Source organism: Ambystoma mexicanum, chromosome 6q, assembly GCF_040938575.1.
Source record: "Ambystoma mexicanum isolate Mex_15411 chromosome 6q, UKY_AmexF1_1, whole genome shotgun sequence".
Taxonomy (NCBI): domain Eukaryota; kingdom Metazoa; phylum Chordata; class Amphibia; order Caudata; family Ambystomatidae; genus Ambystoma; species Ambystoma mexicanum.
The window spans coordinates 1,474,035,582-1,474,059,183 of record NC_090937.1 but is presented as its reverse complement, the minus strand read 5'-3'; the positions used below and the strand labels follow the sequence as shown (position 1 = coordinate 1,474,059,183).

Here is a 23,602-nt window from a genome sequence, read left to right as displayed (position 1 = left end):
CTCTGTATTTTGCGTTCATCGATTTAAATGCCGCTTTTGACTCGGTGTCACGAGTGAAGCTGATTGAAAAGCTGCAGCAAGCCGGATGCCCCGAAAGCTTGATTGACATCATATATAAACTTCACTCATCAACATCTATACGAGTGCGCTTAACGAACATGGGGCTGCTCTCTACGATCATTAAAACATCCCGGGGGTTGAAACAGGGCTGTATTCTTGCTTCCGCCCTGTTCAACTTCTTTATTCATGATGTAAGAGAAATTTTTCGTGACATTCAATCCGATTCACCAAAAATGAATATGTCCATAATTCAAGCATAATGGTATGCTGACGACTTGGTTTTGATATCCAAAACACCAATTGGGTTACAAAAACTACTATCCACTCTTGTCATTTATTTTGACAAAAATGAACTGACAATGAATGTTAATAAATCACAAATAGTTGCTCAAACATTTAAATCTACTATTAGAAATAAATTCGTATGGAGAGTCAAAGACATACCCCTCGAAATTGTGCCAAGTTATAAATATCTAGGACTGCCATTCGAGGAGAAATATGCTGGAATATTACAAGCAGACACGCTGCGAAGCAAACTAACATCTGCTATCTCACAATCAAAACTACTTCTCTATAAATTTGGCAAGTTTTCTATTATGCCGGCACTCCAATTCTGGTTACAAAAAATTACACCGGTATTTCTTTATGGACTAGAAACAAAAGTTAGTATCTCAACTAATAGCTTGGATAAAATCGAAGCCACCTTCTGGAGACAGATACTTCAAGTTCCTCATGCCATTCCAGGCCCTATATTAAGATATGAGCTGGGTTTAACATCTCTAAGTGCCAAATACCATTGGCAGATGTGTGCCTTGCTACGCAAATGTCTGGCTAATTCCAACGAAAATTGTTTGCTCGCCGTTTTATCATCGTACATTTTTACTTCTACACATCTGTTCACCATTAAATGGACTAAATATATATACAATATTATGGCTCTAGCAGATGTTAATTTAGAAACTTTCATTATGAATCCAGCAAGAGCGAAACAAAAAATAATGTTATATGATTGGATTGAAACGCGTGCTAAATGTGTGCGTTATAAATTCATTAACACGGCTTACTTGATGGAAAAGAAAATGGGAGTGATAGAACAATATTTACTTAAAGCTCCTTCTCCACAATTGCGCCGCTCTATCATAAGAATACGTTTAAATCTATGGCACACTAGAGATTTACTTTGTTTGCGCAAACAAATAACTAAAAATGAAAATTTTTGTAGATTCTGTAACGATCGAACAATCATGGAAACCTTAGAACATCTGGTTACTGAATGTTTAGCGCTAACCTCATTAAGACTAAAGTGTTTTGGAAGTCAAATGCTGGTGGTGGCAAGTGTTCCTCCGGAATTAAGATGGTGTTTTTTAATTAATCATGCAAAAATGAGCCTAAAAATCGCTATGGTTAACTTTTTAAATGCATTACACTTGATGCCAGATGATACCTTGGACTGAAGGATGTATGATATGAAGTGAACAATGTATTCGAATTCTATGTATATACGGATGAAATGAAATGCACAAATATATGATAAATGTAGCTCAGACTTCTCCTATGTTACAGATTAGGCGGGTTACATAATGATGCGGTCTTATTAATTATGTTATATCCATGTTGTATCTTTTAGCATAGTTTGTAATTTTAACTTTAATTTGCTTATGCAAATTTTATAATTGTAACCTTGCAAGTTAGTAATTCTGTATCATAGGTTTCTATGGAAAGTTATGAAATGCTTGTTGAAAAAAGTTGATCGAATTCAGCTATATTTCAATAAAATAAAAAAAAAATAAAAAAACACATGTTCCTGGGCAGGAGCCCTGCCTTCAGAAAGCAAGTACACACAAACATTTGAGCCATTGCTGTAGCTCAGGGCAAACACCACTGGCAGGGGAGTTGCTAGGTCTGGAAAAGACCCGGGGCTAAGCTGATGTCGGAACTGTTGGGACTGGGGGCTAGCTAGTCTTTTGGCTGTAGCTCCTGAGATTCTATCCGGGGCTACAACCAAAAGATCAGGGGCTTTAGCCCCCTTAGGCCCCCCTAGCAACGCCCCTGACCACTGGCAATCCCATAGTTGAAGATGGACTAAGTAAAATGTATGTCTGCAAGAAGGCCTTGCATGTTCCCCAAGACACCCCATGCCACTAAAGTACCACTGTGTTACACCAGCCACCATTGCCACAAAGAGGTCAAGAAGCCTTGAACGAAATATAGGCGAAATGTATTGATAAGGGCGGTGAACATCCAGATTCACTCAAGGTTACCAATTGCCATTGGGATACCAGCCGCCCCAGCCTCAAAGAAGCTAGCAAGAACTCTACCGCCTCAAATTGAATTGTGCACAAAGTCACCATGTCGGATGCAGAATATTTGACGTGCCCGTTACACCACTTAGGGTCTTACCCTCGAGACTTCAAGATAATCACGTCATGCAACTACCCACCCATTTTGAACATCAGAGAACAGCAGCCCAGGGCCCTGGTGGAAAAGGTGGGCACAGAACTTTGATGTGCACATTAAGGCCATAAGTCCCCTGGAGGATGCAAAAAGTACAGCCTCCTGAGGCTGGCCATTGGTTCCAATGGTAGAGGCCATGAGCAATGTGAAAGTCTCCACTGGCAATCGGAGGTCGTCAACCAAATGGGAACCACACCACCACACAAAGGCAACAGAGAACTGTTTTTCTACCGATGCGGTTACGAGTTTCCCAATGATGGTGCATGCCCAGCTATAGGACAACAATGTTTGGTGTGTGGAGGAGTCAATCACTTCAAGGCAACCTGTCATGTCTATCGCAGTCAAGAACGAGGTGAAGGGAGTGTTGGTGAGGTGACACGCATAAGAGAAAAAACCCAGGGACCTCTGGCAGGGATGAGTAAGTACTATGAAGCACCTCCCAGAAGATATCGGGAGAGGAAGGAGAAAGAGAAGGCCATGAAAGAGTGTCCCCTGAATGGCAATCAAGCCAACCATCTACATCTCGATCCAAGAGAAGACCCAAAAGATGCATCCGCTACCTGGTAGAGCAATCTCAAACAGATAGTGGGTCCAGTCAATTGTCGGCGAAACAGCCAAGAAAGAAAGAACATATCTCTATGCTCTAAGAAATCCTGCAGCAAAGGAACAGAGCCCCATATTGCTGCTCCAAGTGAATAACATGCCCGCTGTGTTCCTAGCGGACAACGTCATTAGCAAGGAAGTCCATGGCAACCTTCCAGATGCCCGAAACTAAGCAGAGGGGAACATCTACCCGTACGGGTCCAAGACCCCACTGCCATGCAAAGGATACTTCATGGTGCATTGCAAATACAAGACTCAATCCAAAAGAATACACCTGCACTTATTGGAGGCTGCCACAGACAGTGGGTGCATCCTAGGTTTTAAAACGGCGTTACACATGAGGCTTAGACATGGGGCTGATACATGCGCTTTACTGCCTCATTGCCCATAAATATATCGACCCATCAGCGAAAATTGAACAACTATTCCCCATGCTCTTTAAAGGTCTGGGCAAGCTGAAAGACCAAAAGATCACCCTACACATCAATCCGGAGGTATGCCCAGTGGCTCAACACTACCACGGCATCTCCCTAAATATACAGCGGCAGGTAGAAGAACTACACAAATTACTAGAACAGGACATTATCGATCCGGCGGTAAGGCCCTGTCTGTGGGTGTCACCAATTGTTCCAGTCCCTAAGAAAGACTCACAAGACATCAGGTTATGTGTAGACATGCGACACCCAAACAAGGGCATCATGAGGGAACAGCACCAAGCCCAGCGGATCACACACATGGTCCATTTGCTAAATGGGGCCACTGTACTCTCCAACTTGGACTTAAATAAAAGTTACCACCAGCTGAAATTGAGTGAAGAGTCCAGGTACTGGACCACTTTTGTCACTAACTAGGGATTTACAGATATAAGCACCTCAGCTTTGGGGTATCGTCAGCAGCATACATCTTCCAAGCTGGGATACATAACATCATCAAGCACAATCCCAACTGCGTCAATTACAGCAACAATATACCAGTGTTCAGGAAAGATCAAAAACAACATGACAGCAAGCTGGCCAGGGTGTGCGTGGTATTGGAAGCGGCCCATCTCACATCAACAGGGAAAAATGCAAATTTATAAAAGGCATCCATCGATTTTTTGACATCTTTTCAGCCCAGGGAATGACCCCGGAGAAGGTAGCTGCACTCCACAGGTCAAAACCTCGGGCCAATGTGTCAGACCTGCGATAATTGTTGGGGCTCACCAGCTACTGCACCCGTTATATTTAATAGTTTGCATCAGTGAGTGAACCACTGAGAGCCCTCAGAAACAACAAGTACCCTTTCAGTGGTTCGAACCCTGCCAGCAAGCCTTCGAAACAATTTGTCAGTGAATTTCATCCACCGAAAACATTGGAGGGAGATGGAACTTGTTGACGCCAGCCCTGTAGGACTGGGTGGAATACTGATGCAAGTTAACCCAGCTAATGATAGAAAGCACCACATTGTCTCTTACGCGGTAGGAGCCTTTCAAGAATGGAACAAGTTTACTCGCAGGCTGAGAAAGATGGACTAGCCGTAATATGGGCAAACACGTTCACTTGTTTCTCTATGACAAGACATCCACCGTGGTCACGGACCACCAGGCACTGTTATTTATCTACAGAAACCCACAGGCAAAAATGCCTCCCAGCATTGCAAGATGGGGCTTGAGGCTTCAAGACTACAGCTTCCGGATCATTCATCGACCAGGAAAAGATGAGAACCCTGCAGATTTTCTATCCTAACACCCCATTGCATCAGCTGCCTCAAACTCTTAAGTTGCGTATCAATATATACACTAAATCGTCCAGGCAGCTCCACCACATCGCACAGGAGACAGAGAATGACCACGCCATCCATGTCAACTTCAGGTGCATTGAGTCGGCCCGGTGGAAACAGGTCAAATCTGCAGGGGTAGGCATCAGGCCACAAATACAGCAACACTTTGGAAGTCTGACCTTGGTAAAAGAGGAAGTAACAAGGTTGGCATATTACAAAAAGGAAACAAAATTATCATTCCCGGACCCTACGAAGAAGGATATTAGAGCTGGCACATGAAGGCCACCGAGGAATAGTGCCCACTGAAAGAATGCTGAGGCAAAAGGTATGGTTTCCCTAACTGGATGCATAAGTGGAAGCGCTCCTCAACTAGCGGCCTACACATGCGGCCATCAGCCTTCACACCCGATCTGAACCGCTGTGCATGACAGATCTGCCTGAGAAAGCGTGGGATCAGATAGCTATTGACTTCTTTGGACCCATTGATGGAGGGGAATACATATTAGTAGCAATGGACAAGTATTCCCCCTTCCCATACATTCAACTGGTGAGCTCGACAGCTGCGTATCACACCATGCAGGCACTGGATAGGATGTTCACTACTTACGGGGTACAGAGAGTAGTCAAATCAGATAATGGACCTCCTTTCACATGGCAAGACTTGAAAACATTTGCTGAATACATGAGGTTCAAGCACAGGTGGATAACACCTTTGTGGCCACAAGCCAATGGAACAGTAGAACACTTCCTAAGCAACATCAAGCAAAACTTTCAGATTGCCCATCTGACTGGAGAGCCAGTTGAGAAGATATTATACCAACTACTGAGAGATTATCGGAACACCCTTCACAGCACCACAGGGAAAGCGCCTTCGGACGTCCTGTTTTGTCGCAATATCCAGATAAGGCTGCCTCACGTCACGGTCCCAGAAGAAGCGGGGGACAGAGAAATGCGTGAGCTAGATACACGGGCAAAAGAGAACATAAAGAGACATGCAGATATCACACGAAAAGCCAGCAAAAGTACCCTAGTGGCAGGAGATATTGTGATAGTGTATCTAGTGTGACAACCCTGGACCCACAAACATATGGCTGCGCTGCGCTCTGATGGCTGTTACCAAAGTAAAGGTGTCCCTCATAACTCCTGAAGGAGAAAGAAAAAATGTGCCTGAAACTCTTCGCATTTCACAAGGACGTCAGGGAGGATCATGCGAAGACCCCGAGAAGATGACTCATATCCAGAGGAACGGGATGCCCCATACGAAGGAGATGGAGAAGACTCAAGTGAAGAACTGGCTGCCCCCCCTGACGGACTGGGAACTGACATAGATGTGTACCTGTATACTTAAGACGAGGTAGCAATACTATGAGAAAGATGGGGATGCATAATTTACTCAAACATCAATAATTGGACCAACTCAGGAAGTTGGCAATAGTTAGTCAGTTTTATTTGCAATTGTCTAAAACAGGGAGTACAACGGACTTCAACGGATGTCTCACAGCATATGTCTCTCAGTGAGGTTCATAAAAAACAAACACAGTTTATATACACTGTCATCCCTGACATCACCCTATGTGGCAAACTACAAAAACCTGCTGGGGAAAGTGATAGGCTTAAAGGGAACATCTAAGTATACGTTCCATACTTGACAGGGATAGTGATTGGGTCTCTAACATCAGGTGGGCAACTAAATACACAACGTCCTATTGGTTATGTAAACTATAGGGCTCCCTATAATTGGTTGGCACCCTTGTACCCCTCTGTAATATTCCACACATGCTAGCGGCACACAGGCTGGTACCCCAGGTGCTTGTGGGCTGGTCTTGACCATGCCTTCCTACCCAATTAGTCTAGCATCCATCATCACTCTTGCAGTCTGCCAGTCAATTAAGCTTTGAACTTGACCTTGTAAATGTTCTCTTTGCCTGAGAATAAAATGTACACAAGGCATAATTTGTCTCTTGGTTTTGGTGTAGCTCGACCCAATGTCTATTTTCATCTGACCATGTGACTGGAGGCCACGTTTCTGAGCTTTTTGCTGTATTAAATACTATTAAATGATGAACCTCTGACGTCTTCAGTGTTCTTCCATCCCACCTCAGACAGGGGTTTATTCTTTTCTCACGTTTGCAACTACTGAATGAACACCCAGGCTTACGGTGGCCTCAACTTCTTGATGCTGGGCCAGCCAAGCCATTCTTGAATTCTCCTCCGCCATTAGCTGTTTTCCAACTGTGCCACACTGAAATCCTGTTTTTCACAGGGTCCAGACACTGCTAAAGTGCATTGTGGAACATCCATATTCCATATATTCCTATGTATATACGTTGGCGCATCGCCGCAATCTATTCACTACGTAGCCAGCCTTAAGATTATTTTGTCTGTTTGCGTTACTGTGTCTGTACAATTGTAAAATGGTTTTGCATTTTTCTTCATCGTTTCTGTAGTATGAGCATCTTCATCTCGAGCCTGAAATATTTGCCCATCTTTTAACACCTTCTCTTCAGATCCTATAGAATGTCTATGGTCCTCAGCATCTGGCCTCTTTTCTGGGTGTGTCAGCTCTTCTTTGCATGACGTCACCAATCTTATTTTTCATTCATTTTCACACTTCTTCCGGGATTTCGTTCAAATGACCATCATATCTTTGTGAATGCATATATGGTTTCCTTAGTGGATACCTTATTTCCATGATTTTCTCTAGTACAGGTATCTTCACTGGTACTGCGCATGTCTCAACTTCCGATTCCCAACATATAGGCAACATGGGGGTGGAGCTTTTGGTGGGGGTACTTGGCTCCTTCTCTACAGATGAGAATCAAAGCCCAATCCAAGGGTCCTCCCGTCCCCTGGACACCATTCTGCCAGAAAACTGGCTTTCTGGGATTCTTCAAACAAGAATGTTGAAAGTATACGACAATTTTCAAATCTGATGTAATATTGAAAAAAGCTTCAACGCCAATGTCATCATGTCTCTCCTTTATTCTTTTTTGTCTTGCTCAACGCATTTCGGGGAAGCTCTCCCCTTCTTCAGAAGTTATATTTAATGTGAAACAATAACATAATTTACTTAAATGGTCTGTCTTTAGCTAACAACTTTAAAAACCCTCACCATACTTCGTGAGTGACAACCTATTGTGTGCCAAGGGTTCTCATTCCTCTTTATATAGAGTCAGAGTCACCAGCCAGTGTGTCCTTAACCAGTCTTCAAATTAAGAGGAATTCCATGGTGCCGCCTATTATTGCTAAACTGTGAACATAGCCACCACCGTAGGTGACTGACATCCAAGATCTACCAGGCAATACCCAAGTGATTTAATCTATCTTGAAGTGGTATCTGGAACCGTGTCTCATGCAGAGCCTTTTTTATGTGTAAAAATCATCCGTCTACATACCTATTAACAATTCCATGTGCTATATGTTTAACACTATATCTCTATCACTTCCACTCATCATTAAAGTGTCTTTATATGGAACAACTGAGGGGAGAAAGTGCAATCCTATTACTCACATTTGATACATTTTTCATCTCAGGATGGACTGTTTAACCTACCTTCATGGAATTAATCGCAAGTCCCGAACCAAGTAACTGAAATACGTTGCTGTCACAGTGTGCTGATATACGCCTTATCTTGTGTTGGCGCTCCGATGCCTATTAAGAAATGTCATTCCTTATAAATCTGAATGCAAATGGTTACACTGATTTTGGTAACCGCGTATGTGTTCTTTGCCCGGGAAGATATAACATGTTCTCTTACCTCTCGATTTCGAATGAAGTCCGAGATTGTGAGTTCACGGTGCTGTACGTTCCTGTCCTCCAATTGGAGAGATGCCATGGTGAATAGTAGGCCACATGGGCATTTAATGATGTATATGACCCCAATGTCATGCACGTCGAGTAGTCTCTGATTTGAATTTCCTTGCCTGTGAGTGGATGTCAAATTGTGTCTTCCTTCATCACATTATTGGAATTCTGGAATCCTGAACAGGGAAAAGTGCCTTTTTTACAGGGTTTAGTGTTCTCTGTGTATGTGTGGTTGGTCTTTCAGCTCTTACTAGACGATCTCTGAGATTGGTGCCTCGTCTGTAGGCCATCATGGGAGGTTGAGGAAATATTCTTTTTAATTGAGGATCATGTTGAAGGATCTTCCAGTTTTTTTTCAAGATTCTATTTAACTGGGAACTGACATAGGCCAGGTGAGTGGCTCTGGCAGGACTCAGAGGGCGAGGAACAGACCACATAGGCTAATTGAAGAAATGGACTGAGAACTGACATGTTGTTTAAAAAAGGGGGAGGTTGTGATGTCGTACTTGAAGTCAACATGGGAGTCACGTGTTTAGGGAGAGAGCCTACGAGCACAGGGTGCGGGGTGGGATCAGGGGAGAGGCAAGGAAGTGACAGGGAATTCAAGGACTACGCACAAGATATAAAGTTGTGAGTTCCGACGCTCCTTGTACGTGCCTGATTAATATTAAATTGGATTGTCGTGTGGGAATACATCAAAGTGTTCACAGAGCAACTGAGAGAAAAGAAGAGCAAAGCGATTTAGAATAAAAGATCAAGAAGAATAAAGCTGATAGGAAAGAGATTAAATGAAATTGAAAATATATCCATGAACCTTGCTAACAAAATCAAGTCAGTCAGGAATCTCAGACGCTCCAACACGTACATTGCCTGTTAAAAATAAAAAGGTTCTGTGTTAATGCATTGCTAACTCTATTTGTGACAGTCGTCATGCTCTTTTACTGTGCCCATCTAGCAGTTCTAAAGCACACAGGCCGTGTCTACTATAAATTGCGCACTTTCATAAATTCATTGCAATTTGCTTAAAAATAAGGTAATAAGTATTGCACATTGGAAGGCAAACACAGTGATGCAAAATTAGATTTGAAAATTAATAATGGGGAATTCTGTCAAAGTGACAGAGACAACTCAATCCATTTGAGTGTTACTCAATGGTTGCCAAATCCATGCAAAGCCAAAACAAATAGTTGCCTAAAGTAAGAATGCCATTTAGTACCTCACCTGGTTAGGAAAGATACCCCAGCCTATAAAGTTCCAAGTGCTATTGCCCTTTATCCCCCCAAAAACTACCAAGATGAAAACCAATTGAAGCATAAAAGGGGGAGGAAGGGAATTACAGAAGCAGGAAAGAGAGGAAGAGCAAAAAGTGCTGGTCTTTCCCCCACCCCTACCCCCGGTTGCCCAGGGACAGGGCCCAGAGGGTTTTAATGATTGGGCCCATCCAGGCTGACAGCTACTATGGCCCCGTGGATGCCCGGGTTACACAAGGCACGCAGCCTGGGCACACGGTAAGGACACCGGGTCACACCACAAACGCGACTTGGCTGAAAAGTGTCTTTAGGTTCTGGGGGTGCACGATGCTGCAGCTCCTCTAAAAAGACCCTAATCATAGCTGATTCCCTTCTCCTCTTTTGTCACTCCTTTTCTTTGTTTTCTGAACCGTTCTCCAACAGTTTCTCTAAAATCCTTTAGCCTGCCCAGCCCCTTCTTGGGCAGGGGAGATCTGTCCTTTGACTGCTTTTCTAACATTTCTTCCAGAACAATGTTTGGCTGGAAGGATCACTTCAAGTAGATACACAAACACACACTATAGAAACACTACACTAAATAAAGTATTTTATTTATGCACCCTGGTATCTGCGTCCTTATTTTTATATTTCCTTAGGGGATAAGTATGTAGCCCTGTCTAGCCAGGCCCTACTTGGTCCACAGGCTACATCTATACCAAGCCTACAGAAAAAAGATTCTGCCAATGACAATGCTTGCTTCCGCCTGGCTTATCTCTATTAATGTTGATTTCACTTTTTGTACACGTATTTATACAAAATGTGCTTCAGTGTACTGACGTGCTCCATATCTCTGGAATACTTGGAATACTTCAAGTAAACATCTTGAGTATCTTACGCGTTACTTTTTTATTTTTCTTGAGCATTTTCTTTCCCTTTCCCTGTCATTTTGTGTCTTATTTATTTCCTTTTGTATAGTCACCTTTTCCTTTCTATTCTCATCCCTCCATTTCTTGTTCTGCTTCTTCTGAAGTTGAATGCAGAGTCTGTTTAAAATAGTGCCTCGTAAATCCTGGTACAAGAACAGAATGTCATGCTTTTTTAACTAGTGTTGCGGCATGGTTGGGTGTGCAGCCTCAACTATAGCAAAATGTACTTTGATGAGAATCATCTAGCTTCCTTTTTTCCCTTATCTACATTTAATAATATTAGCAGACGTTATAGTAGTAACAATATTCAAAAAAATAGAAAAGTTAGTAATAAAACCAATATTGTTAATACTAAATGTACGAATACGGCTGATAGTAATAATAATATAAATAACAAGATCAATGCTAATCATAACCAAATAATGATAGAAATGTCACTAATAATACCCAGGGCAGCCTGCAATATCCATAGGAAAGCCTGTAAATAATGTCCTTATTACAGGCTGTTTGTGATAGCACTATCGACCTGTAATAAGAAAACTACATCACTACTGGAACTGTAATCACTTATTAGAAATGTGACCAATAATACTTATAACCCATGGAAGCCTGCAATATCCATATTAAAGCCTGTAAATAGTGTCCTTATTACAGGCTGCTTGTGATAGCACTATTGACCTGTAATAAGAAAATGACATCACCACTGCAACTGTAATCACTTCTTTGAAATGTGACCAATAATACTTATAACCCATGGAAGCCTGCAATATCCATATTAAAGCCTGTAAATAGTGTCCTTATTACAGGCTGCTTGTGATAGCACTATCAACCTGTAATAAGAAAATGACATCACTACTGCAACTGTAATCAGTTATTACAGTCGGGGTGTGACATTACAATGCACGCTACATGAGCCAGCATATAACAGAACTCCAGCTGTCATTGTAGCACTTAATTAAAAACATCAGACACTTTTCAGATTCCTTTCTTCTAAAATATCTTCCTGTGACACATTAGAGCCGTTAAAGATAGGAAACTGTTTATGGTAGTGTGTTTATTTCGTGCACTACTGGAGTTCTAACAAAAGAGAGCATGAATCTATATGTTATTCATTTTACACCACTGCAACGCATTTTACAAGCTGCATATTAGTGTTTGTTTTAGTCTAAATAGATTCTACATTGATTATATGTAACAAGAACTGGAAGATCCCTTACATTAAATCACGCAAAAGGCCAGGTACTAAAGGGGATAGCACTGTGGCCATGCATTATAAGCAATAAAGTACCCCTTTCCATAGAGTATAAGGATATGTCATTTCAGAGGTCTGTGACCCCGGTTACTTCCCATATATTAATAATGTATGTAGGGGTTACTTTATTCCATATACAATTCTGTTATGACATGACAGTTGTGCAATGTTATTATGACCCCCTTAATTATGTCATTACTAATGGGCAAATGTATTACAATTCTCTAGCTATGATTTCCGTCCACACTGAGCTTAAGCAAAGCATGAAGGAGGCCATGAGGCCCTTAAAGGGGTTTTGTATGTTCTGAGGAGCAATGGCCTTTGCACGTAGACAGAAAGAGTTTCCAATAAGAAAAGATCTTCATATGTCCACTACCACATTGCTATGCTTTCAAGGCCTCATTGGCTGCTTTAAGTGCAGAATATGCATCCGCATGCTTGTAATTATTAAACAGAATAAAGTACCCCCCAAGCACGTTTTAAGAATATGACACCGAACTCTTCAGTGACATGACATCTCCTCAGAAATTAAACGTAAAGGTAGATTATTCTGTATAATTAGTAGTAGTTTCATTGTTAATAATAAAATCATACATTATACTCTGTTTTTTTGCAAGGTTGTCTCAGCTTCCTTAATGTGTTTTTTCTCTTTTCCCTTGTCCCTTTTTTTCTCGGCTTGCAGTGACCACACCACCCCCGAAGCTCACCACTCCTCAGAATGTCACAGTGCGGGCCGTGGACAACTGCAATTGTCCCACTACCCTCCCCACAGGTAGGTATCTGCCTGCAGGAGACCTTGGCCTTTCTCACACGGTGTCAGTCTCCCTGCCCAGGTTTACAGATTTGCCAAATGAAACCGTTTTTATTTATTGTCATGCAGTATAGAAATACTGGCAAAATAAAATGAATGCCATTCCATCACGTACACACTGGCATCTGAACACATTTCCTATGTATTTTATGAATGTAAACAAATGATTGTACTTATTAATAATGTGCAGTATGCCAACGCTATGCCACTGTATGGCCATGTTTTGCTACCAGGGACAGAGCAAGTCTCACATGTTTTCAGGGGGGGTGGGGGTATGAGCTGGAGGGGATGTTGAAGGACAGTTTTAAAAAGGGGGTCACAAGAGAAGAGAGGCCACAAATGGTCACCCAATACCCAATGTTCCTCGGAACATCTACATATCCTCTAACAATTGTGACTTTGCCTAAAAATGCACAGGTTTACATAAATGCGTGTATTCGGGTATTGGTGTAACCTGAGTGTGTGTGTGTGTGATTTTAAATATATATATATATATACACACATATATATATATATATATATATATATATATATATATATATATATATATATATATATATATATATATATTCAGTAAAACAACTTAGTTAAAGGGACGTTATGGTTAAGTTGCGCTACGAAAAGGTGACATCACAAATGTCATTGATGACATCACTGATGACATCACATGTGCATTTGCTTTTCATGAAAAGTATGTACAAGGGAGATTCTTATTGTAATGTTGATAAAAAAAGTGTCAAGGATCATTGGAATAAATATCATGAGGTACGTAGTGGATTAAGCATTGTATTGAAACAAATAGCATTATGTTAGGAAGTTTTTGCCAGTATAATAAGGTACACATGTAGAAACATAGGCATTGTGCGCAGCAGACAGAATGGAGGTGCAATATTACTAATCTTGCCAACAAAGTTTTTTTCACTGAATTTCATAGGTTTTTAGTAGCGCAACTTAACCATAAGATCCCTTTAACAATGTTTTTTTACTGAATTTCATAGGTTTTTAGTGGCACAATTTAACCATAACGTCCCTTTAACAAAGTTTTTTTACTGAATATAGATAGCATGAATTTGATAGGTGTTTACTAGGATTCACTTACTCTGGGTAAAGGTACTGTTTCAAGGCACCAGGCCTGTCTGTGCCTGCTGCAGTTCGCTACGTCCGTCGGCTGGACAGGAGCCCTTTCTGCACCGTCTCCAACAGGTGATCCTCACCAGCTGATAAATCACTGCTGTGCCTGACCAAAGCAAGTCTCGAAGGGCATCCAGCCCCACAGATGCCTGGGTAAGCTGACTGCTGCTCCCCATTGCTAGAGGACCTCTACACCTCGAGCTACCCGATATCCGACATTCATTTATGGCATTTATTCAATTTTTCCACGTGCAAAACAACATGGAATCCGGCAAAATGGCCGCCCCCACCTTGTGTTCTTTGGTTGCCTAGCAACCTGATCGCTGCTCATTGGAGGAACACCTGCATTTGCCCAGCCCAGCATAGCCGGAAGGCGCTAGCCGGCACTCTGGGTACAGGCACTGGTTCAAGGCACCAGGCCTGTCTGTGCCTGTCTGCCGTACGGCCATCGGCCAGTTATGCTGCCCGCCCTCCACCCCTACGGGCCATCTACTAATCCTCGACTGCTGCCTTCTCTGGACTACCTCCACCCACAAACAGCCCGCACGTACTGTACATCTGTATGACAGTAGAACACTATAAACAGGTCTACCACGTGAGCAGCACGTAAGTCGCACTCTGCTATGTTTGCCCACAGTCTGCTAACATTTTACCTACAACGCTAACCTTATACTTGAGCAGGTATTCCTAATCATCATGGTCACAGCTACCAGTGACACCTGCCTCTCTACTAGACTCTAAACTGTTTTTTGCATGTACTCTGTGTTTGTACAACAGCCGCCCAGCCTTATCCACTCTTTGGTTGCCTGCACTGTTTCTCGATTATCTACTTGAGACCTTCTGGTCGCCTGTCATTACACCTTGCTAATTGCTTACTGCCTTGCACAGTGCACTCTCTAGCTCATACTGTGACTCCTAAATCTAAGTAAAACCTATTGCTAACTGTAACTTGCAACTCTAGCCCATACCACTCACCTATGTCCTGATGTTATACACTCTACCAACTGTACCGCATCTGGCTATATGACTACCTGCCTTACTATTGCACAGTAACCTTTGATGACTGACACTAGACTGTACTTCATGCTGATTATTGCTAGACTATACCTCAAGATGACTGTTGTTACAATTGCACTAGCCTAATCCCCTTGCTGTCACATAGCATTTGTACAAACTGTGGCTAACCTTTACCACACCATCCAAGTTTGCCACATGCCATCTATACCCAGCCATCTGCTGCATCATCCCTGTTAGCTATACTCATTGTATTACCACACAGTTGCATATGCACAGAAAGTGCACTGCCATTGAAAGCTGCATCTAGCCTGCCACCACATTGTGTCTTTAAATTGCTTCTAGCCTGTCACTACATTCCAATTTGATAGTCACACCTAGCTTGCCACCACATTGTGTTTTTAAATTGCTTCTAGCCTGTCACTACATTGCTTCTAGCCTGTCACTACATTCCAATTTGATAGTTGCACCTAGCTTGCCACCATATGTGTCTTTAAATTGCTTCTAGCCTGTCACTACATTCCAATTTGATAGTCGCACCTAGCTTGCCACCACATTGTATCTTTAAATTGCTTTTAGCCTGTCACTACATTGTAATTTGATAGTCGCACCTAGCTTGCCACCACTGTGTCTTTAAATTGCTTTTAGCCTGTCACTACATTATAATTTGATAGTCAAACCTAGCTTGCCATCACATTGTGTCTTTACATTGCTTTTAGCCTGTCACTACATTGTAATTTGATAGTCGCACCTAGCCTGCCGCCACATTGTGTTTTGAAATTGCTTTTAGCCTGTCACTACATTGTAATTTGATAGTCGCACCTAGCCTGCCACTACATTATGTTTTTAAACTGCTTTTAGCCTGCCACTACATTGTGCTTCTTAGTTCTCTTTAGCAGAATGCATTTTAGCAAGATTCTATCAACATACGCCCCACTGCTGTTACTACAATTAACATCAGTAACTATGGACCAATTTAAACACGCACCATGCCCTACTCTCCATAGAAACTCTAGACTTCGCGCTAGACTCTCCACCCTCTACGAACCGCAGGTACCTACTAATGCATACTTGAACCATTGCACCATTCCCAAACACCAGACCAGGAACGCAACGCCTCCTAACCCACAACTACCGGCTAGCACCATAACGAAAGATCCGATCCCGGTTACCTCTAACACCAACTGCCTTCCTAAAACAACCTCCATAACAGGAGGACTGATCAATGCTAGATCAGTCGTGGCCCACGCCACGGAAATAGCCGATCTCCTTACATTAGATAACCTCGACCTCCTAGCAGTCACAGAAACCTGGCTACATGACGCAGCAGGTCCAGCACTCTCCCTAGCAATACCCAAAGAATACCAGCTACTAAGACTAGACCGCGAGAGGTGGTGGTTTAGCCATCATCTCCAAATCTAACCTGAATGTAAGATTAACAACACCGCCCACCCTAAAATCCTGAAAACTCCTGACTGCTAAACTACCAATATCCCCATGCCAAACCCTATCTACCTCATTTACAGGCCACCAGGGCAGCTAGGCCTATTCGAAGAGGAATTATCCAGCCTCCTAGCGAGCAACACAAAAACGTAATCCCAGAAAATGATCCTTGGTGATCTTAACCTAGGTCTTAACGACCCAGCTGACAAACAAGCGCAAGTTATTGCCACCATGCTTGAGGGACACGGCCTCACCCAAAAAGTTCTCACACACGACAAAGGGAGAATATTAGACTGGGTAGCCACAACCAACTGCCCTACTACTCTCACCAAAATTACACCCCAGCCGTGGACTGACCACTTCCTCATTAATTTCTACCTAACATTCAACAAGATGCTCAGAACGGAAAAAATAATGGCACCCTCGGTTCCCACTAGATCCAGAAAACACATCTCACCTGAGAATATCTTACCCCTGCTCCTCCCTACTATCAATGCCCTGCCAACTGACTCTGACCCAGAAACCATGGTCAAAATATACAACGACACCATGGCCATAGCCATGGACACCGTTGCCCCATTGAAGAACCGTAAAAGCAAACAACAATCCCACATCAATACCTGGTTCACCGCCTACCTAAAAGAACTGTGACTGGAAAAAAGGAAGCTTGAAACTGTATGGTGACACACCCCTACAGCTGAAAACAAACTTCAACTCAAACTATGCGCTACTAACTACAAGAAAGCTATCATCCAAGCTAAAAAAGACATCTATAACGACAGAATCTCCAACGCATGTTCCAATACAAAGGAATTATTTGCAATCCTGCGAGAACTTGAATCTCCCATACCACCACCCGATAACGTACCCAAAAACAAGCAATGGTGTACCAATATCCAAATGCCCTTGCAAACAAAGTGAAAACATTACAATCTAAAATTACAATAAAAAAAGCCTTGCTCCCTATCAGCGAAACTCCCAGTAAGCCCAAGCCCACGACCAAACCTAGCCTAACACCTTTCAAATTTGCTAAAGTTTCCACTCATGAAACTGAAAAAATCATTGCCTCTCTAAAACATTCCAATTGCAAAGGCGACCGCTGCCCGGCCCAGTTAATTAAGAATGCCGCCAGAGACCTAGCCCCTTTGTCACCAAACTCATCAACGCCTCCTTCTCATCTAGCACAGTCCCAAGCAGCTTAGAAGAGTCCTGGGTTCTCCCCCTGCTAAAAAAACAAACCTTAGACCCCTCCATCCCCACCAACTATAGGCCCATCACTACTGTCCCTTTCCTCCTGAAGGTAATTGACAGAGGGGCCTATCTCCAAATCCAAAAATACTTGGAGACTAACCAACTTCTTGGCACTCGTCAATCGGGCTTCAGACCTCAGCACGGCACTGAGACCGCACTTACAGATCTTAAAGCCCAAATCAACGAGCTCAACGACAAAGGAAACACAGCTATGCTACTCCTCCTTGATCTGTCGGAGGCTTTCGACCTAGTGGACCATGCAGTACTCTGCAAACACCTAGCGTCAGCCTCCAACGTCTCAAGTGAAGCTATAGCCTGGGTCCAATCCTTTCTCGATAATAGAAGTATGCAAGTCTTTTCCACCTCAGACGCGGCAGACCCTATCCAGACAACATGTGGAGTCCCACAGGGCTCCTGTGTCTCGCCAACAATGTACAATATCTTTACTAAACCTCTATTTGACAAATTGGACAGACTGGGTGTCATCTACATAATAAATTATGCAGAAGACACTCAGATCCTCATCCCCCTTTCGGGCAATTTCACTACAGGTACAGCTTTAGTAAACAAAAGTTACACCCTCATTCAGTCATGGATGGCAACCCATGGCCTCTGCCTGAACGGAGCAAAAACAGAGATCCTCATTCTAGGCTCACCTAACAACCTAAAAAAACTTGATTCCAACTACAGCTCCTTCAACATTGCGGTAATATAATCCCCGTCGCCAAAGAGGTGAAGACCCTTGGGTTCTATCTGGACTCCACTCTGTCCCTAAGGAAACAAGTGAACTCCTTGGCCTCATCCACTGCCTATACTGGTAAACCTGTCAAAGCATGCAGACTCTTCCTCTCACCAGCTAGCTGCATTATCCTAGCCAATGCACTGATCCTTTCAAAACTGGATTATTGCAATGCACTTTATGCAGACACCAACAAATACATCATCAATAAACTTCAAACCCTGCAAAACAATGCGCTCAGAATGGCCCTGAACCTCCCAATCAGAGAGCACATCTCGAATGTGCGTAGAAATTACAACTGGCTAAAAATTTGCGATAGGATCACCTTCAAAATTGTCACACTCACATTCAAATGCCTGAACAATGCAGCCCCCCATACCTCAGAGACAGAATAATAAGGAAAACTTCTGCACGACCAACCAGAACAGCCAACTCCTTCTGCCTCCCAAACCCGAGATTCCGTCTAAAAAAAACAGGAGGCAATAGCTTCCCTGTGCAAGCAGCCCAATACTGGAATGCCCTACCAGTCGAACTAAGGAGGGACCAGCCCTACAACAGATTCAGGCACCACACCCGCACTTGGCTTCGACGAAATGACTTTTGAAACCTTGAAACCATGTACAATAGGACCTGATGCCATATGATGTTCGCCCCTCACATGTAAAATGTACATAATGTATTTACTGCCTATAATATGCTTCCCGCCATCCTTACTTGTACAGAATGTATTTAATGTATACCTGCAATCTGTAACCTGTAACTAGGTTTTAAGTATTCTTGCTATTCTGTGCGCCCAGCTACCCAAGGGTTTTCTGGCGCCCTATAAATAAACAAACAAACAAACAAACTTAGTTTATATACATTTAACATAGAACATACTGAACCGCCTGCCAGAGATTTTGTTGTCCGCGGACAATGCGCCTGTCCGCGGACAGACGCGGTCAACATCTGCACTGTCCCCGGCAGGCAGAAGCCGGCCACACGGAAGAAGGCCATAGGAAAAAGGCCCACTTCCTGTTTGCCGCCTGTTGTTCCACTCATTCCCCATCTACTGCAGAGAGCCCTCTTCACTCCAGGCCTGCAGAAGCAGATTGCCTCCACCTTCTCTTGCCCCGTGCTGAAAGCTGCTGTTACAGCACAAGCGGCACCATTGCAACACCGTCCATGTTACCTCCTTCCAAGAATCTCCCATCCTGACGAAGCTGAAACCCGACGGAATCAGCTGTTTATTCTGCACCTCCCGTGCTCCACGTGCATCGCCTAACCTAGAAATGGCCGGTGCGATGCGGAATGAAACTGAGGCTCGGCCCGGTTTCTAAGCAACAGCGTTGCTTATTTTGCCTGCACTGTCCCCGGCAGGCGGAAGCCGGCCACACGGAAGAAGGCCATAGGAAAAAGGCCAACTTCCTGTTTGCCGCCTGTTGTTCCACTCATTCCCCATCTACTGAAGAGAGTGCAGGAGCCCTCTTCACTCCAGGCCTGCAGGAGCAGATTGCCTCCACCTTTCCGTGCTCCGTGCTGAAAGCTGCTGTTACAGCACAAGCAGCACCATTGCAACACCGTCCGTGTTACCTCCTTCCAAAAATCTTCCATCCTGAAGAAGCTGAAACCCGACGGATCAGCTGTTTATTCTGAGCCTCCCGCGCTCCACGCGTTTCGCCTGACCTAGAAATGGCCGGCGCGATGCGGAATGAAACTGAGGCTTGGCACGGTTTGTAGGCAACAGCGTTGCTTATTTTGCCTGCACTGTCCCCGGCAGGCGGAAGCCGGACACACAGAAGAAGGCCATAGGAAAAAGGCCAACATCCTGTTTGCCACCTGTTGTTCCACTCATTCCCCATCTACTGCGGAGAGGGCAGGAGTCCTCTTCACTCCAGGCCTGCAGAAGCAGATTGCCTCCACCTTCTCGTGCCCCGTGCTGAAAGCTGCTGTTACAGCACAAGCGGCACCATTGCAACACCGTCCATGTTACCTCCTTCCAAGACTCTCCCATCCTGAAGAAGCTGAAACCCGACAGAATCAGCTGTTTATTCTGCGCCTCCCGCGCTCCACGTGTATCGCCTGACCTAGAAATGGCCGGCGCGATGCGGAATGAAACTGAGGCTCGGCCCGGTTTCTAAGCAACAGCGTTGGTTATTTTGCCTGCACTGTCCCCAGCAGGCAGAAGCCGGCCACACGGAAGAAGGCCATAGGAAACAGGCCAACTTCCTGTTTGCCGCCTGTTCGCCGTAGGAGCCGTACTCTCTGGCGCTGTACCAAGGGACACAAACCTACTGTGAGTACATTGATCTAAGGACTGATTGAGTGACCACTTCCACCCTTCTCTCACTACCGTTAAACGTATTATTGACTGCCAGGGGTTGTTCAACCAGATCCTTGCTTCAGCTTACCGCCTTGAGGGTGCTAATGACACTGTATTCTCCATTGCCTGCTTTGAGACACGAACCACATATTGCCTGCTTTGCACTATTGCCGTATTATAGCCGCATGTCATAATTGTAACCGGTGTTCCTATGCTGTACCCGCCCTACAATAGAGCGCTCTATACGCATTATGCGCAAATCCAATAATGCACTGCCTGCCCACCTATGCTACTGCATCCTAGTCTGACTGAAAATATTAGCTGAGACCTAGACAACACCTGAGATTGCCAATAGTACCCCCTGACACCAGCCAGTACGCAAGTAGTCATGACCACTCAGGGCCCCACACAGGACCTCTGCATCTAGCCTATTGTTGTTTTATGTATGACACTAGCTTTTAGCCTAAATTGGGCCCCACCTAGGACTATTGCTTTTAGCCCATGTGTATCCGGTTGGTCAAAACTGTATTTAGCCCAAATTGTGCCCCACCTAGGACCATTGCTTTTAGCCCATGTGTATCCTGCTGATTAGAACTGTATTTAGCCCAAATTGTGCCCCGCCTAGGACCATTGCTTTAAGCCCATGTGTATCCTACTGATTAGAACTGTATTTAGCCCAAATTGTGCCCCACCTAGAACCATTGCTTTTAGCCCATGTGTATCCTACTGATTAGAACTGTATTTAGCCTAAATTGTGCCCCACCTAGGACTATTGCTTATAACCCATTGGCACCTTGTTAGCCAGAACTGTTTTAAACCTAAACTGTGTAGACAAAGTGAGCCTAGCTTCTCTTTACCTTACACCCATGTTCCTAGTTATGTTAGGTTGGATATTGATCATCATGTTCCCCTTCCACCTTGTCCAAGTAGACACCCCCTGCATTGGCAGCCATTTCATCATCCTCAGTAATGGACTCACCAAACTAGCTTGCCCAAGACACCACCACATCCCGTGTCCCACCCGCTTCCTCCAAACCACACCCCCGTTCCCGGCCCTCTCCAATCTCACTCGTTGTCCCAAGGACCCCTTCACAACCAATGAGGAACACTATTCTACACTCCCCAATGTCCCACTCGCATTCCCCAACCTCCCAGGTAGCGAAAAAATACACCCCATCTCAGGATATGAGAGAACGTCCCGACTAAGAGCTCGCACCAAAGTACCCCACGACAATCCCACGACCAGGACGGAGCCACCCAGGCCATCAAAATCTATGGCCACCAGAACAAACAACAACCCAACTGAGGCCATAGCAACCAAAACCTCAAAAAAACACATGGAGCCCAGCAACCCACTAATTAAGAATGCACCCATAAAGGACACCAAGCCCCTCATTAGCCTCAAAAATGCACTCATCAACGCCCGCTCCCTAGGAGCCCCTGCCATCGAAATTCACGACCTTATCATCGAACTTGACCTTGATCTGGCCATCCCCCCAGATAACACTATTGTCAGATCAGATAGAAACACCACCCCAGGAGGCGCTGTTGCCATCATAACAAGAAACACCATTAAAATAAAATCCTGTTCCATCGAATTAATCGAAGGATACGAACTGCTGCTCGCTAAACTTGCGTTGAATGAAAATACCACAGTTAACATAGTGGTCATCTATAGAACTCCCAGTACCAACAGCCACCCAGAAATAGATATCCCACTAGCACTGGCGCCCCTCCTTAAACCCAAAACGAAATGTATCATCATTGGTGATTTGAACCTTGGCTTTAACGATGACCAAGACACCAAAGCCACAGCCCTTCTCTTGGCACTTAATGACATGAACTTCCACCAACACATCAATGTCCCCACCCATACCAAGGGTAGGACCTTGGACTGGATCCTCACCCTCAATACTAAAATCACCATAGGCCCAATTACCCCACTCAGCTGGACAGACCACTACTGCATTGAATTCACTATCACCAGTGATGACCCCTGCCCGCCTACGATCAAAATCATGGACACCATTGAAAGCAGAAACCCCAAAAAGCTCACAGTAGAGAACCTCGACCCCACCCTAAATAAACTGCTAGACTCCCACACAATCTTTAGTAACGATCCTACTACTATTGCGGAGTACTATCACAAATGCCTCTACACAGCGATTGACACCATAGCACCAGTCACCACCAAATTAAGACGCATCAATAAAAAAACGAACCTCTGGTTCAACGAGGAACTAATTGCCCTTAGAAAGAAAAAACGCTCTCTCGTGCAGGTCCATAATAAACACCCCTCCCCTGACTCGGCTAAAGCCTTCAAAGACGCCAATTCCATCTACAAAACAGCTATTATCATCCACAAAGCCAACGCCTACAATTCTCGCATCAGCAATGCAGCTTCAGACTCCAAGGAGCTCTTTGCTTTCCTTAGAGAACTCGAAAACCCCCTGCCGGCTGACACTCCCACCAATGCAAGCAAAGAATGGTGTACCACCATACAAGACGCACTTGCCTCCAATTTTGCTGTGCTGCAAAATAAAATTAACGCCAAAAGACTATTCCTAGCAGTCAAAAACTCCCCCACCCCTAACACCTGCGCCTCTCCCAGCGACAACCCTAACCCCCCGTTCAAATTCACAGCCGTCTACCAGGATCTTGTACTTGACACGATCTCCAAGTTAAAAGCGTCCAATTGCAAAGGAGACACTGTCCCAGCCAATTTAGTCAAAGCCTGTGCCCCTACTCTGACCCCTATCATCACCAAATTTGTCAATGCCTCCTTTAACTCCAATACAGTTCCAACTTGCATTAAAGAAGCCTG

The 23,602-nt window shown here is 44.1% G+C and overlaps 1 protein-coding gene across 1 annotated transcript in view; it reads left to right on the top strand.

Annotated features, from left to right (window-relative positions):
* The window catches only part of CD8A (CD8 subunit alpha), a 170,065-nt gene that overhangs the window by 31,347 nt on the left and 115,116 nt on the right, over positions 1–23,602 (top strand). Inside the window, exon 3 of the mRNA XM_069630231.1 lies at positions 12,770–12,859. Coding sequence (XP_069486332.1) covers positions 12,770–12,859 — 90 coding nt within the window. The remainder of the gene's footprint in view (positions 1–12,769; positions 12,860–23,602) is intronic.